This window comes from Sapajus apella, unplaced genomic scaffold (assembly GCF_009761245.1).
Source record: "Sapajus apella isolate SASKATOON/1434 unplaced genomic scaffold, GSC_monkey_1.0 scaffold36, whole genome shotgun sequence".
Lineage (NCBI taxonomy): Eukaryota > Metazoa > Chordata > Mammalia > Primates > Cebidae > Sapajus > Sapajus apella.
Window position 1 is genome coordinate 32,892,290 of NW_022436976.1, and position 17,402 is coordinate 32,909,691.

At 42.4% G+C, this 17,402-nt stretch overlaps 1 protein-coding gene across 2 annotated transcripts in view; it reads right to left on the minus strand.

Moving 5' to 3' along the window:
* The window catches only part of ZYG11A (zyg-11 family member A, cell cycle regulator), a 41,621-nt gene extending 25,624 nt beyond the window's left edge, over positions 1-15,997 (minus strand). Inside the window, exons 1-3 of one of the 2 annotated variants that reach the window (XM_032296989.1) lie at positions 15,657-15,993; positions 4,337-5,088; positions 321-461 (exon numbers count right to left, since the gene is read on the minus strand). In XM_032296989.1, coding sequence (XP_032152880.1) covers positions 321-461; positions 4,337-5,088; positions 15,657-15,672 — 909 coding nt within the window. In that variant the 5' untranslated portion in view covers positions 15,673-15,993. Of the gene's footprint in view, positions 1-320; positions 462-4,336; positions 5,089-15,656 lie in introns of both variants that reach the window. The other variant, XM_032296990.1, reaches the window with a different exon arrangement.
* Positions 15,998-17,402: the final 1,405 nt, after the last annotated feature.

A 17,402-nucleotide genomic window follows, 5' to 3' on the forward strand; every position in this document is an offset into this window, starting at 1 on the left:
GAGGGGTAGGGTGGGGGGGGGGCCCAAAGCCCCCCCTTTGCCCCCCAGCCGGGGAAAAAAAGACAAAACCCCTTTAAAAAAAAAAAAAAAAAAAAAAAAAAAGTGTTTTGATTCAAATTTATTCCACATAAATCAATCCAGATGCTCAAAGCAAGAGATACTATGGCAGCTAAGCTTAACACTGTTTTCTTTGCTCTATGAGGGCACTTGACTCACTGCAGAATAAAGCACATAATTTATTATACTCAGTGTGTTTCGTGAACAATTATCAATTGAACCAAGTTAAGAAGTAATAATAAAAACTGTCTTTCTTCAATTACCTTTAAAATAGCAGGCATGGTTACCTTCACTGAAAATGTCTCTGTGAATAGCCTGTAGAGGGCTTCCTTCATAAAACATGATCTGTTCCTGTATCGGCTCAGTGCTTCTGAAATCTGACTCATATTGGCTCCTCCAGCAACCTGAAAATAAAGATGTTACACCAAATAGGTTTCACCACTCATTTTTGAGCACAGTGTTTTTCAGGCATCCAGTGTTTGGGACAATAATAACAAATGTTCAATTAAATGTTCCAGGTGTTGGCCGGATGCAGAGGCTCATGTCTGTAATCGACACTTTGGGAGGCCGAGGTGGGTGGATCACCAGATGTCAGGAGTTAGAGACCAGCCTAACCAATATGGTGAAACCCCATCTCTACTAAAATTGCAAAATTAGCTGAGAGTGGTGGTGGGCACCTGTAGTTCCAGCTACTTGGGAGGCTGAGGCAGGAGATCACTTGAACCCAGGAGGTCAAGGTTGCAGTGAGCCAAGATGATGCCACTGCACTCCAGCCTGGGTGACAAAAAGAGACTCCGTCTCAAAAAAAAAAAAAAGTTCCAGGTGCTTTCCAAAGTTGTTCTCATTTAATCATAATTTCAATAAACATTCTCACCAGCCTCATTTCTACATATGAGTCCAGAGAGGTGAAATGTGCTACTATAATTTAACAAAGCAATTAAGTGCTGGAGTCAGAATCAAATGCCATCTCCCTACGAATTTACATTACAATTAAGACCTCAACTGAAAAATGAGTAACATGTATATTTTTAAGCAACAAATTATCATGAATGCATAGACTGATTTCTAAGTATTCATATAGAATAAATGAGACAAGAGGAGACAGGAAAAAGCCCACATAAAATGAAAAAGCGTTGACTATTTTTAGTATTTAGTATTTTGTTAAAATTCTTCCTTCAACCCTTTACTGTGAACCTAAAAAAGAAAAAAAAAAATCTTTTTAAATGCTTCCATGACCAGCCTGGCCAACATGGTGAAACCCCGTCTCTACTAAAAATATAAAAATTAGCCGGGCATGGGGGTGCACGTCGGTAATCCCAGCTACTCAGGAGGCTGGGGCGAAAGAATCACTTGAACCTGGGAGCAAAGGTTGCAGTGAGCCAGGATTGTGTCAATGCACTCCGGCCTGGGCAACAGAGCAAGACTCTGTCTAAATAAATAAATAGGCCGGGCACGGTGGCTCATGCCTGCAATCCCAGCACTTTGGGAGGCCCAATCGGGCAGATCATGAGGTCAGGAGTTCAAGACCAGGCTGGCCAACATGGTAAAACGCAATCTCTACTAAAAATACAAAAATTAGTCAGGTGTGCTGGTGGGTGCCTGTAATCCCAGCTACTCAGGAGGCTGAGGCAGAAGAATTGCTTAAATCCAGGAGGCAGAGGCTGCAGTGAGCCGAGACTGCACCACTGCACTCTAGCCTGGGTAACAGAGCAAGACTCCCATCTTGGAAAAATAAATATAAATAAATTTAAAAAAGGCAATTCCATTTAAAATACCATCAAATATATGAGATATCTTTAAAGTAAGTACAAACTTTTGTACACTAAAATGACAAAATATTCCTAAAGAAATTAAAGATCTAAATAAACATAGAGATATACTAGATTCAAGAATCAGGAGACTCATACCAGGCATGGTAGCTAATGCCTGTAATCCAAACACTTTGGGAGTCTGAGGCATGAGGGTTGCTTGGGCCCAGGACCAGCCTGGGCAACGCAGTGAGACCTTGCCTCTATTTTTTAAGACAAAAGGAGACTCAATGTTATTAAATGGCAATTTTCCTCAAACCGACCTACAGATTCAATGCAATCCAAACCAAAATACCAGTAGTCCTTTTTGTAGATATTGACAAGTTGCTTTCATGATTTATATGGGAATATAAAGAACCCAGAATAACCAAAACAATTATGAACAGAATAACATAGTTGAAGAAGTCACATTACTCAACTTCAAGACTTCATATAAAGTTCTAGTAATCAAGACAGTAGGCTAAGTACAATAGCTCATGCCTGTAATCCCAACACTTTGGGAGGCTGAGGCAGGCGGATCACCTGAGGTCAGGAGTTCAAGACCAGCCTGGCCAACATGATGAAATCCTGTCTCTACTAAAAGTACAAAATTTAGCTAGTTGTCGTGGTGCACGCCTGTAGTAGTCCCAGCTACTCTCCCAAGTGGCTGCGCCAGGAGAATCAATTGAACCTGGGAGGCAGGTTGCAGTGAGCCAAGATCACACCACTGCACTCCAGCCTGAGTGACACAGCACTCTGTCTCAAAAAAAAAAAAAAAAAAAGGCAGTACAGCATTAGTGTAGATATACAAACAGATAGAAATAAAGAGTCCAGTAATACATTCACACATATACATATACACCCAATTTTCAACAAAGATGCCAAGTTAATCTAAGGCAGGAAGAGACAATCCTTGGTGTTGAGCCAAGATCTCACCACTGCACTCCGGCCTGGGCAATAGAGCAGGACTCTGTCCGATTGAGCCCAGGATATGGAGGCTGCAGTGAGCCGTGATTGTGCCACTGCACTTGAGACTAAGCAACAGAATGAGATTGTCTCAAAAAAAAAAAAAAAGTTAAACATTGAATTACCATATGATCTGGCTACTCCACTCCTAAGTACAGAAAACCTATGTTCACACAAGAGCTTATACATGGCAGCATTATTCATAATAGCCAAAAAGCACAATGTATTGTCAGCTAATGATGGATAAACAAAAAAACAAAATGTGGCATATCCATAGGATGGAATATTATTCAGCTATAAAAATGAATGAAGCAGGCCAGGCGTGGTGGCTCAAGCCTGTAATCCCAGCACTGTCGGAGGCCGAGGCGGGTGGATCACGAGGTCAAGAGATCGAGACCATCCTGGTCAACGTGGTGAAACCCCGTCTCTACTAAAAATACAAAAAATTAGCTGGGCATGGTGGCGCGTGCCTGTAATCCCAGCGACTCAGGAGGCTGGGGCAGGAGAATTGCCTGAATCCAGGAGGCGGAGATTGCGGTGAGCCGAGATCGCACCATTGCACTCCAGCCTGGGTAACAAGAGCGAAACTCCGTCCCAAAAAAAAAATAAATAAATAAATAAATAAATAAATAAATAAAATATTAAGTTAAGTGGAAGAAGCTAGTCACAAAGGGACACACTAAATCCATATTCTTAGCAAGAAATAACATGTATTTGTTCTGGGTTTGTTTGTTTGTTTTCCAAGACTAAGTCTCACTCTCTCACCCAGACTAGAGTATGGTGGCATCATCTCAGCTCACTGCAACCTCTACCTCCTGGTTCAAGTGATTCTCCTGCCTCAGCCTCCTGAGTAGCTGGGATTACAGATGCCCACAACCATGCCCAGCTAATTTTTGTATTTTTAGCAGAGTCCGGGTTTCACCATGTTTGCCAGGCTGGTCTCAAACTCCTAACCTCAATTCATCCGCCCACCTCAGCCTCCCAAAGTGCTGGAATTACAGGCATGAGCCACTGAGCCTCGCCTATATCTTAATATTATATTCTCACAAACTACCACATAGTAGGTACACAATAATCGCTAGTTATTAAATAACTTTTTTTTTTTTTTTTTTTTGAGACAGAGTTTCACTCATGTTACCCAGGCTGGAGTGCAATGGCGCGATCTCGGCTCACCGCAACCTCCGCCTCCTGGGTTCAGGCAATTCTCCTGCCTCAACCTCCTGAGTAGCTGGGGTTACAGGCACGCGCCACCATGCCCAGCTAATGTTTTATAGTTTTAGTAGAGATGGGGTTTTACCATGTTGACCAGGATGGTCTCGATCTCTTGACCTCGTGATTCACCCGCCTCGGCCTCCCAAAGTGCTGGGATTACAGGCGTGAGCCACCGCGCCCGGCTAAATAACCTCTTTATAAAGATTTTTTTCATCTGCCTGTTACCCTAATACCTAGTACAAATTCTGGCCTATAGCACAAGTTTAATAATGTTCTAAACAAATGAAACAAAACTTATTCAGATATGAACAAACCCTCAAGCCTTGCTTTGTAGTAAAGAAGTCAGAATAGCCAGCATCTGTGGCCAATAGTCCCACAAATTGCATGGCAGGCCGCTGTCGTATAAACAGTTCTACAGCTGCATCAGTGATGCAATTGCTCCCGGAAATATCCAGTGACACAAGATTGGGCAGGATGTCCTTCTGCTGTAGCAAATGAAAAGCTAGGTCTGATTTGACTTGCTTGTGATCAGAAATGTCAAGGTGAAGCAGACATTTAAGTTCTCTAATGACTGCAAGAATATGTGGTTTGGTCATGGTCAGGCATTTCATATAGTGCATTGTGAGAGACTTCAATCGATCCTTACAGATAAGCAGTGCAGAAATATCAGTGACCAGAGTATTAGAGATATCCAAGCTTTCCAGTCTTGGTAACTGAGAAACATTAGCCAGGTCTTCAGTATGAAAACAAACATTAAAAACACTTAAAATGCAAAGACCAGTGAGCTGACCAAAGAACAGTGCTCTTGAATTTTGAGGGATGCTTGTCGAGTCTAGCAGGAGACACTGGAGGTTTTGCTGCATCCAGCTATTGCTACAGAGTCCACTTAGGATGTCCGGGACTGGGAGGTCAGCGTGTACTGCAGTAGCATTCAGTTCAATAAGCTTATGATGGCAGAAGGCTTTTATGAATGCAGGTGTAGAGATTTTAGCTTTTTGAATGTTGGCCAGCTTCAGTTTCATTTGGTTGCCTCGGAAAATGCTTGCTGTTCTGTCAGTCAGCTTGCCTATAAAAGAACCAGAATCAGCTTGTAATGACAACTTGATCTCATGCCTTTACAGGATAAAATGTAGCAAACAACAAAAAAAGATGCTAATAACAATAATAATAATGAAAACATTTACTGCTTACTCTGTGCTAGGCATTGTTCTAAATCTTTACTAAGATTATTATCTCATCTACTCTGCATTAATACTACAATAGAATTATTATTACCACTATTACGTAGCTGAGGAAACAAACTTGAATAGGTTAAGTAACTTATTCAAGGCCACTATCAGAATCAGGAGTCAACCCCAGTTTGTCTACAGAGCCCAAAATTCTATCTATAATAACCTTGCTCACAGAAAGGAAGAACAAAATGAAACAGGTAGATAAGTACAGGATATTACAATATAAAATACTATTACTACTACAATATACAAATACTACCACTAATAATTACTTTTAACCAAATTAGTATATAATACTCGACAAATCACATCTCTGGGCCTCATTTTCCTCATCTGTAAAATGAATGGGTTGTACTATTTTTCATTTATTACACATCTATTTTTGTTTTGTTTTGTTTCTTTGAGATGGAGTCTCACTCTGTCATCAGGGTTGAGTGCAGTGGCACGATCTCAGCTCACTGCAACCTTTGCCTCCCGGGTTCAAGTGACTCCCCTGCCTCAGCCTCTGAGTAGCTGGGATTACAGGCATGAGCTACCAGGACCAGCCTACTCACATCTTCAATAGTGAGATCCCATGTTTTGTAACAGGCACATAAGGTAATCAGACACCTGTGACCACAAGGAATTCAGTATAGGGAGGCACACCAAGTAAATAAATAAGTACAGTAGTGTGCTATGTATAGTAGTGGCATGTACGTGGTACTGAATTTGCACAGATGAGATTGATTTAACTTTGAGAAAGGTTTTAAAGACACTGTCAGTTTGCCAGGGGGAAGGTAAGCATGTCAAAGACATGGAAGACACAGAGCAGCAAATCATTCAAAATGACCCTAAGTAGAACAGCACTACTGGAACATAGTCCCTGAGGGGAGGCACAGCTGGAAACAACGATGAAGAGGATGGAAAAAGCCCTGTCCACAAAGCTAGGAAATTCAGACTTTATCCTATGGACAATGAGGAACGACTTTTTAAGCAGAAAATGAATGGTCTTCACATTTTTTTCTTTTTTTGAGATGGAGTTTCACTCTTGTTACCCAGGCTGGCGCAGTACGTGGTCTGGGCTCACTGCAACCTCTACCTCCCAGGTTCAAGTGATTCTCTCGCCTCAGCCTCCTGAGTAACTAGGATTACAAGCACCTGCCACATGCTAATTTTTGTATTGTTAGTAGAGATGGGGTTTCACCATGTTGGCCAGGCTGGTCTCAAACTTCTGACTTCAGGTGATCCACCCACTTTGGCCTCTCAAAGTGCTGGAATTACATGCGTGGGCCACCGCACCTGACCAGTCACTGCATTTTGATGTAGCTTCTTAAAAAAAAAGAAAGAAATGGGCTGGGTGCAGTGGCTCACACTTGTAATCCCCAGTGCTTTGGGAGGCCGAGGCAGGAGGATCACAAAGGTCAGGAGATGGAGACCACCTTAACCAACATGGCAAAACCTGTCTCTACTAAAATACAAAAAATTAGCCAGGTGTGGTGGAGCACACCTGTAGTCCTAGCTACTCCAGAGGCTGAGGCAGGGGAATTGCCTGAACCTGGGAGGTGGAGGTTGCAGTGAGCCAAGATTGCACCACTGTACTCCAGCCTGCAGACAGAGGGAGACTCGTCTCAAAAAAAAAAAAAAAAGAAGCGGCCGGGCGCGGTGGCTCAAGCCTGTAATCCCAGCACTTTGGGAGGCCGAGGCGGGTGGATCACGAGATCAAGAGATCGAGACCATCCTGGTCAACATGGTGAAACCCCGTCTCTACTAAAAATACAAAAAATTAGCTGGGCATGGTGGCACGTGCCTGTAATCCCAGCTACTCAGGAGGCTGAGGCAGGAGAATTGCCTGTACCCGGGAGGCGGAGGTTGCGGTGAGCCGAGATCGCGCCATTGCACTCCAGCCTGGGTAACATGAGTGAAACTCCGTCTCAAAAAAAAAAAAAAAAAAAAGAAAGAGAAGAGAAGAAAGAAAAAAGAAAGAAATGGTTATAATTACATTTTTAGAAACACCAATTCTGCAAAAGAATTTAGGACCAGGGCAGTGGCTCACAACTGTAATCCTGGCACTTTGGAGGCCAAGGCAGGAGGATCACTTGAGGTCAGGAGTTAAGACCAGCCTGGCCAACAGGGTAAAACCCCATCTCTACTAAAAATACAGGAATTAGCTGGGCATGGAGGTGTATACCTATAGTCCCAGCTACTCAGTTGCTGAGGCACAAGAATTGCTTGAACCTGGGAGGGAGGCGGAGCAGTGAGTTGAGATCGCGCAACTACACTCCAGCCTGGAGGACAGAACAAGACTGTCTCTAACCCAAAAAAAGGGAAAAGAAAGAAAGAAAAGAAAAATGTAGGCTGTGAAAAGTGGCTCATGCCTGTAATACCAACACTTTGGGAGTCCCAGGCAGGTGAACTGCTTGAGCCCAGGAATTTCAGAGCAGCCTACGCAACATGGGGGAGGCTCCATCTCTACAAAAAAATTTTTTTAATTGGCCAGGCATGGTGGTACACACCTGTAGTCCCAGTTACTCGGGAGGCTGAGGCAGGAGGATCACTTGGGCCCAGGAGTTTGAGGTTACAGCAAACCGATTGCATTCCAGCCTGGGTGACAGTGAGACCATGTCTCAAAAAACATAAAATAAGCTGGATGTGGTGGCTCATGACTGTAACTGAAGCACTTTGAGAGGCTGAGGCAGGCAGATCACCTGAGGTCAGGATTTTGAAGTCAGTTCAAGACCAGCCTAGCCAACATAGTGAAAACCCGTCTCTACTAAAAATACAAAAAGTAGGTGGGTCCGAGTGCAGTGGTATTTACAACTAATTGATCACAACCAGTTACAGATCTCTTTGTTCCTTCTCCACTCCCACTGCTTCAACTGACTAGCCTAAAAAGAAATAATAATAATAATAATAATAAATTAAAAAGGTTGGCCAAGCATGGTGGCAGACCCCTGTAATCCTGGCAGTAGGCTGAGGCAAGAGAAATGCTTTAACTGGAGAGGTGGAGGTTGCAGTGAGCTAAGATCATGCCACTGCACTCCAGCCTGGGCAACAAGTGAAACTCTGTCTCAAAAAAGTAAATAAATAAAAAATAAAAGCAGCAGCATTCACTGAGGTAGGAAGAAAATCTGGAGAATATGATGACTCAGCTGACCAGAGCAATTGGTAACATGATTCAGGAGCTTAGAATAAAGGGCTGGGAACTCTGGGGAACGACAGAAGAGGTTAAATAAACCAAGGAAAATCACACAAGGAGTGTTCAAAGTGAGAAGAGTATCCAGCACAGGACCTTAAGAAGCACAAAATACTTAACATGAAGATAGAAAAACAGAAGGAAATTATGGAAGAGTAATCCAGGATACAAGGAAAAAAAAAAAAAACAGGAAGCTATTCTAAACCAGGAAGGTAAGGGAAGAGTAACGACCACTAAAAGCCAAACCAACAGGAAATCCTGATAATTAGTTTTTAAGTGGCAGAGTCTCACTCTGTTGCCCAGGATGCAGTGCAATGACGTGATCATAGCTCACTATAGCCTTGAGTTCCTCGTTCCAAACAGTCCTCCCATCTAGGCCTTCCAAAGTGCTGGGATTATGGGCATGAGCCACCGTGCCAAGCCACTCCTGATAATTTAATGGATCTAGACAATGATCATCCATCTAATGGCCACCATAATCACAAAAACAAAACAACCAGACCTTATAAACTCCCTGAAGAAAGCACATAGCATCACACCAAGAGAGAGGAAAAAAAAAAACAAAACCAACCTAAGCCTGAATTTGATCAAGCATCTACATTCAACGCTCAAGTGACAGTATATACAGGGATCAGAAGAACACACCAAAATCATAGCACTTATATGACAAAATCCCTATAATGAGAAACTTTACACAAAAAATAATCAGTTTCTTTAAAACACATACATGGATACAAATAATACAAAGTTGACCCTTAAAAAAAACACCAGTTTGAACTACACAGATCCACTTATACACAAATTTTTTTCAATAAATATACTGCAATTTTTTTGGAGATTTGCAACAATTTGAAAAAACTCGCCAACTCTGTAGCATCCACATATCAAAATGAAAAGGGTCTGTCATGAATGTATAAAATATATACTGCAGCACTTCATGATAGCCAAGATATAGAATCAACCTAAGTATCTATCAATGGATAAACATATGAAGAAAATGTTGAACATGCACACGACAGAATACTATTCAGCCATAAAAAAGAATAAAATCCTGTCATGTGCAGCAACATAGATGAATCGGAAGGACATTATGTTAAGTGAAATAAGCCAGGCACAGAAAGATAAATACCACATGATTTCACTCATGAAATATAAAAAGAAGTTGATCTCACAGAGGAAAAGAATAGAGGCCAGGCGCAGTGGCTCACACCTGTAATTCCAGCACTTTGGGAGGCTCAGCGGGCGGATCACCTGAGGTCAGGCGCGAGACCAGCCTGACCAACATGCAGAAACCCCCATCTCTACTAAAAATACAAAACTAGCTGGATGTGGTGGCACATGCCTGTAATCTCAGCTACTAAGGAGGCTAAGGCAGGAGAATCGCTTGAACCCGGGAGGCGGAAGTTGCAGTGAGCCAAGATCGCGCCTTGGCACTCTAGCCTGGGCAACAAGAGGGGAACTCCATCTCAAAAAAAAAAAAAAAACAATAGAATATAATAGTAGTTGCCAGGCGCGGTGGCTCAAGCCTGTAATCCCAGCACTTTGGGAGGCCGAGGCTGGTGGATCACGAGGTCAAGAGATCGAGACCATCCTGGTCAACATGGTGAAACCCCTTCTCTACTAAAAATACAAAAAAATTAGCTGGGCAGGGTGGCGCGTGCCTGTAATCCCAGCTACTCAGGAGGCTGAGGCAGGAGAATTGCCTGAACCCAGGAGGCGGAGGTTGCAGTGAGACGAGATCGCGCCATTGCACTCCATCCTGGGTAACATGAGTGAAACTCCGTCTCAAAAAAAAAAAAAAAAAAAAGAATATAATAGTAGTTACCAGAGGCTGGAAAAGGAGGAAGGGGAAATAGGAAGAGATTACTCAACAAGTACAAAGTTACAGTTAGGAGAAATAAATTCTGGTGGCCTATTACACAGTAGGGTTTCTATGATTAACAATAATGTATTATATATTTCAAAATATCTAGGAGAGAATTTTGAATGTTCCTACCACAAAGAAATGATAAATGTATAAGGTCATGGATATACTAAATACCTTTATTTGGTGATCAAATATATATATGCATATAGAAACATCACACTATACCCCCAAATATGTACAATTACACATAAAAAATAAAAACGTGTCAGGCGTGTTGGCTCTTGCCTGTAATCTCAGCTCTTTGGGAGGCCAAGTTGGGCAGAGCACGAGGTCAGGAGTTCGAGACCAGCTTGACCAACATGGTGAAACCCTGTCTCTACTAAAAATAGAAAAATTGGCCGGGCATGGTGGCGTATGCCTGTAATCCCAGCTACTCAGGAGGCTGAGGCAGGAGAATTGCGTGAACCCAGGAGGCAGAGATTTTAGTGAGCCAAGATCATGCGCCACTGCACTCCAGCCTGGGAGACAGAAAGAGATTCCGTCTCAAATATATATATATATGTATATATGGCAAAAGAAATGAAAGAGGGAACACAACTACGAAACTTATAGACATGAAATGGATTATAAAGGAATACTATAAACAAGTGTATGCCAATAAATTAGATAACCTACACGAAAGGGACAAGTTTCTAGAACACAAACAAAACTATTCAAGAAGAAACAGATAGTCTGAAAAGGCTCATAATAAGAAAAGAGACTGATTTAGTAATTAAAACATCACTCATAAAGAGGCTAAACGGGATTCACTGATGAATTCTACCAAATATTTAAAGAATTGACACCAATTATTCACAAACTCTTCCAAAAAAACAGAACTTCCCAACTCACTGATGCCAGTACTGCTCTAATACCAAACCCAGACAAAGTTAATGCATGTAATAGAAATGTAAAAATAGGTATGTAAAAATCCTCATTAAAATACTAGCAAACAGAATCCAGCATCATACGAGAAGAAATCAATTATACAAAAATATTCAGGCTGGGTGCAGTAGCTAATGCTTATAATCCCAATACTTTGAGAGGCCAAGGCAAGAGGATTACTTGAGCCCAGGAGTCTGAGACCAGCCTAGGCAAGTGATAAGGAGAAATCCCATCGCTACCAAAAAAATTAAAAAATATCAGCCAGGTGCAGTGGTATGTTCCTGGTCCAGCTACTCAGGAGGCTGAGGTGGGAGGACTGCTTGAGCTGAGGTGGTTGAGGCAGAAGTGAGCTATGATAGTGCCACTTCTCTCCAGCCTGGGCAACAGAGCAAGACCCCATCTCAAAACAAAAACACCATCAAGCAGAGTAAACAAAACAGAACAAAAAAGCAGTAGCACACGAAAATGACCAAGTGGGATTTGTTCAATGAATACAAGGTCGGTTTAACATCCAAAAAGCAATTAATGTAATATACAATATATAGGCCAGGCATGGTGGCTCACTCATGTAATCCTAGCACTTTGGGAGGCCACTGCACTCTAGCCTGGGCAACAAGAATGAAATGCCATCTCAAACAAAAGAAAGAGAGACACAAATGGCCAAGAAGCACATAAAAAGTTGCTCAACACCATTTAGTCATTAGGGAAATGCAAATTAAATTAAAAGCACAACAGATAGTATTTCACATCCACTAGGATGGCCATAATCAAAATGTCAGATAAGTCTTGGTGAGAATGTGGAGAAATTAAATGCAAAATGGTACAGCCACGAACAAGTATTTGGCAGTTCCTCAAAAATATAATGAGTTACCATTTGATCCAGCAATTTCACTCAGAAAAATGGAAACTTATGTCCACATAGAAACTTTTACACATTACTGCATATTCATATGGGGCAGAGAAGGTTTAGAATAATTTTTTTTTTTTTTGAGACGGAGTTTCACTCTTGTTACCCAGGCTGGAGTGCAATGGTGCGATCTCGGCTCACTGCAACCTCCGCCTCCTGGGTTCAGGCAATTCTCCTGGGTTCAGGAAATTCTCCTGCCTCAGCCTCCTGAGTAGCTGGGATTACAGGCAGGTGCCACCATGCCCAGCTAATGTTTTGTATTTTTAGTAGAGACGGGGTTTCACCATGTTGACCAGGACGGTCTCGATCTCTTGACCTCGTGATCCACCCGCCTCGGCCTCCCAAAGTGCTGGGATTACAGGCTTGAGCCACCGCGCCCGGCCTAGAATAATTTTTTTAAAGCTTAAAAACAAAACTTCTACACATCTTTATGGTAGCATATTACTCATAATAGCCCAAAAGTGAAAACACCACAAATGATCATCAACTGAAATACAGATAAATACAATGTGGTATGTCCACACAGAATATGTCAACTACAAAAAGGAACGAGTATAGATATACATGTTGCACACTGTGAGCCTTAAAAACATGTTAAGTTAAAAAGATAGACACGCAAGGCCACATATTGGATGATTTAATTTATATTAAATGTTCAGAATAGGCAAATCCATGGAGATGGAAAGTAGACTAGTGGTTGCTTAGGGCTGAAGAGATGTGGGAAAAAGAAAGTAAAATCTAACAGGCACCAAGGTTTTTTTCTAAGCTGATAGAAATTTTGAGGTTCTACAATTGATTACAGGCCTGGCACGGTGCCTCACGCCTGTAATCCCAGCACTTTGGGAGGCCAAGGCAGGCAGATCGATTAAGGTCAGGAATTTGAGACCAGCCAGGCCAACATGGTAAAAACCCATCTTTACTAAAAATGCAAAAATTGGCTGGGTGTGGTAGCCAGCACCTGTAATCCCAACTATGCAGGAGAATCACCTGAACCCAGGAGTGGTGGCTGCAGTGAGCCAAGATCGGGCCATTGCACTCCAGCCTGGGCAACAAAAGCAAAACTCTGTCTCGGAAAAAAAAAAAAAAAAAATTAGCAGAGTGTGATGGCACACGCCTGTAGTCCCAGCCACTAGGGAGGAGACTGAGGTGGGAGAATCACTTAAACCTAGGAGGTGGCGGTTGCAGTAAGCCAAGTCCATGCCACTACATTCCAGCCTGGGTGGCAGAGCAAGACTCCATCTTGAATTAAAAAAAAAAAAAAAAAAAAAAAAATTTGATTATGGTCATGGCTACACAAATCTGTGAATATACTAAAAAAATCACTGAACATACACCTTAAATAGGTGAATTGTATGGTATATGAATTACATCCCAATAAAGCTATTTTTTACAAGAATGTTCACAGTAGCACTATGTATAACAACAAATTAAAAAGCGCAAACATCCATCAGCCTGTATTTAATCATATATCAGAATACTTAACAGTACTGAATGATTAATGAAGTACAACCTTGAATAATCGAAATACAGCTGTTACAAAAAAAATTTTTTTTATTAAGAAAAAAGGTAGGGCCGGGCACGGTGGCTCAGGCCTGTAATCCCAGCACTTTGGGAGGCCAAGGCAGGTGGATCATGAGGTCAAGAGATTGAGACCATCCTGGTCAACATGGTGAAACCCCGTCTCTACTAAAACTACAAAATTAGCTGGGCATGGTGGCACGTGCCTGTAATCCCAGCTACTCAGGAGGCTGAGGCAGGAGAATTGCCTGAACCCAGGAGGCGGAGGTTGTGGTGAGCCAAGATCGCGCCACTGCACTCCATCCTGGGTAACAAGAGCGAAACTCCGTCTCAAAAAAAAAAAAAAAGAAAAAAGGTAATAAGGCAAATTAAACTTTTCTTAAAAAGAAAAAAATTAAATACCCAGCTGGGCATGGTACCCCAGCCTGTAACCCCAGCACTTTGGGAGGCCAAGATGAGCAGATCACCTGAGGTCAGAAGTTCGAGACCATCCTGGCCAACATAGTGAAACCCTGTCTCTACCAAAAATACAAAAAAATTAGCCAGGCGTGGTGGCCTGCACCTGTAGCCCCAGCTACTCAGGAGGCTGAGGCAGGAGAACAGCTTGAACCCGGGAGGTGGAGGTTGCAATGAGCCTAGATCGCGCCACTGCACTCTAGCATGGGGGAGAGAGCGAGACTGTCTCAAAAAAATAAAAAATTAAATAAATAAATAAATAAATAATAAAATAACCCTTTTTTCCTTTTTTTTTTTTAAGTGGAGTGCTTAAGCCCAGCTACAATGGGAGGTAAGACTCATAACCACAATGAAAATAATGATAAGACTACAGCAAGAGCATTTTGAAAGCTAAAGAGCAGGCTGGGCACAGTGGCTCATGCCTGTAATCCCAGCACTTTGAGAGGCCAGGGCAGGCGAATCACTGGAAGTCAGGAATTCGAGACGAGCCTGGCCAACGCGGTGAAACCCCATCTCTACTAAAAATACAAAAATCAGCCGGGCGCCGGGCGCGGTGGCTCAAGCCTGTAATCCCAGCACTTTGGGAGACCGAGGCGGGTGGATCACGAGGTCAAGAGATCGAGACCATCCTGGTCAACATGGTGAAACCCCGTCTCTACTAAAAATACAAAACATTAGCTGGGCATGGTGGTGCGTGCCTGTAATCCCAGCTACTCAGGAGGCTGAGGCAGGAGAATTGCCTGAACCCAGGAGGCGGAGGCTGTGGTGAGCCGAGATCGCGCCATTGCACTCCAGCCTGGGTAACAACAGTGAAACTCCGTCTCAAAAAAAAAAATCAGCCAGGCATGGTGGCGGACACCTGTAATCCCAGCTACTCAGGAGGCTGAGGCAGGAGAATCACTTGAACTCAGGGGATGGATGTTGCAGAGAGCCAAGACTGCACCACTACACTCCAGCCTGGGTGACAAGAGCGAGAAACTTCATCTCAAAAAAAAAAAAAAATAAGGGCCAGGCACAGTGGCTCACACCTGTAATCCCAGCACTTTGGGAGGCCAAGGCAGGCAGATTACTTGAGCTCAGGAATTCACAACCAGCCTTAACAACATGGCAAAACTGTCTCTACTATAAAAATACAAAATATTAGCTGGACATGGCAGTGTGCGCCTGTAGTCCCAGCTACTCGGGAGGCTGAGGCAAGTGAATTGCTTGAACCCGTGAGGCAGAGATTGCAGTGAGCCGAGATTACGCCACTACACTCCGGCCTGGGCAACAGAGCGAGACTTTGTCTCAAAACAAAACAAAACAAAACCAAAACAAGCTAGAGAGCAGATAGATGAGTGACAACTTAGCAAGTCAAGAGTGGAAAACCAAGTCAATAGCAGGGCTAGCTAGATGACAATTTCCATCATGGGATCCCAGAGAGAATAAGACTCAACCTCCAGATAAATGGAATGGGAATACTTTGTAAGAATCACAATAGGGATTGTATATGAAACGTGCTTTTCAAATAGTAAAGTACCGCAAGAGCAGACTGTAGAGAAAGAAGCCTTATCATTACCTTGCCAAGTCATCATCCTGAGAAATCGATCAGCTACTTCCTGAGGGAAACTCCAGTGCTCCGGAAGGCACAGTGTTCCATCAGGTCTTTCAGAACACAATTTCTCCAGGTTAGCAATCAGGAAATTCAGGCAGATGTTGACCAAAGTATAAGGAGATGCCTCTTCCTAGCAAACAAAACCCCAAACAAACTTTATTAGAATACATCTGCAAAATTTCAACATAAAACTTGTTATGTCATACATTTTCCACTTGATAAGGATATCTTAAGATACATCCTCTGTACTCTAATAATGATTTATATGTAACGAAACCACCTTATTCCAACTCTTAACTGAAAGTAAGATTTAATCTGCTGTCCCTTCTGTTGTACAGCTGTCTCTCAAAATCTTCCAGAACTCACTGACCAGCAACCACGGATGCTCAAGTCCCTTATATAAAATGGTATAATGTTTGCATATAACCTACGCAGATAACCTCACATACTTTAAATCATTTCTAAATTACTTATAAATACTAATACAGTGTAAATGCTTTATACTGTATTGTTTACAGAATGACAAGAAAAAACTCTGTACACGTTCAGGACAGATGCAGGGGTTTTTCCCCCCAAATATTTTCCACCCAAAGTTGGTTGAATTCACATATACTGAACCCATAGTCACAGAGGACACACTGTATCTTGAAAGACATTAAGCTCTTTTTTTCTGAAACAGGGTCTCACTGTCGCCCAGGCTGTAGTGCAGTGGCACAATCACAGCCAAATGCAGCTTTGACTTCCCCAGTCAGGTGATCCTTCCACCTCAGCCTCCTGAGTAACTGAGACTACAAGCCCATGCCACCATGCCCAGCTGATTTTTTTGTATGTTTTAGGGAGTCCCACATTGTTGTCCAAGCTAGTCTCGAAATTCCTCGGCTCAAAAGATCCTCCCTCCACCTCAGCCTTCCCAAAATGAGCCACTGAATCCAGCCCCAATATTAAATTCTCTTAATCCTCCACTTATCACCTGTTCTGTGCTAGCACTGAAAACACAGAGATGGGTAAGATATAGTTCTAGTCCCTTTGGGGCTAACATTTAGTGAAGAATACAAACAAGAGCTCTAACAATTTCAATGCAACATTTGGAACACTCCAAGCTGAGATCACATGGCCATTCATTCAACAATTCACATTGATTATCATGCGTCTACTCTCAAAACTATTCACAACCTCAAAGGATGATACATTCAAAGTCCTATGAAAGTGTAAGAAACTGGCAGGAAGGTGAGACTATAAAGGCATATATATAGATAGTCCCTGACTCATGATTTTTGCATTTACAATGGTATTAAGTAGAAGGCACACTTCAAATTTTGGATTTTGATCTCTTCACTGGCTAGTGACATGCAATATGATACTCCTTCAATGCTGGTCAGCAGCGGTGAGCTGCAGCTCCCAGTCAGCCACACATCATGAGGATGAACAACCAATACTTAGTATCTTCTTGAACGCTATGCCTACTAAACCATCAACAAGTGTCAATGGGCTCCAATGCTTAGAAGAGCAACTAATGACCCTGTAGTTTCTCCATTACCCAGAAATTAATTTCTAGTTCAATACTTCAAACATCCTCCAGGCCAAGCATGCCTTCAGCTGTGTATGTTAACCGTGAGTACCTAGATGACCACTAATTTTCACTGTCAGTATCAATAAATTCCATGAGATATTCAACACTACTATTAAATGGGCTTTATGTTAGATGATTTT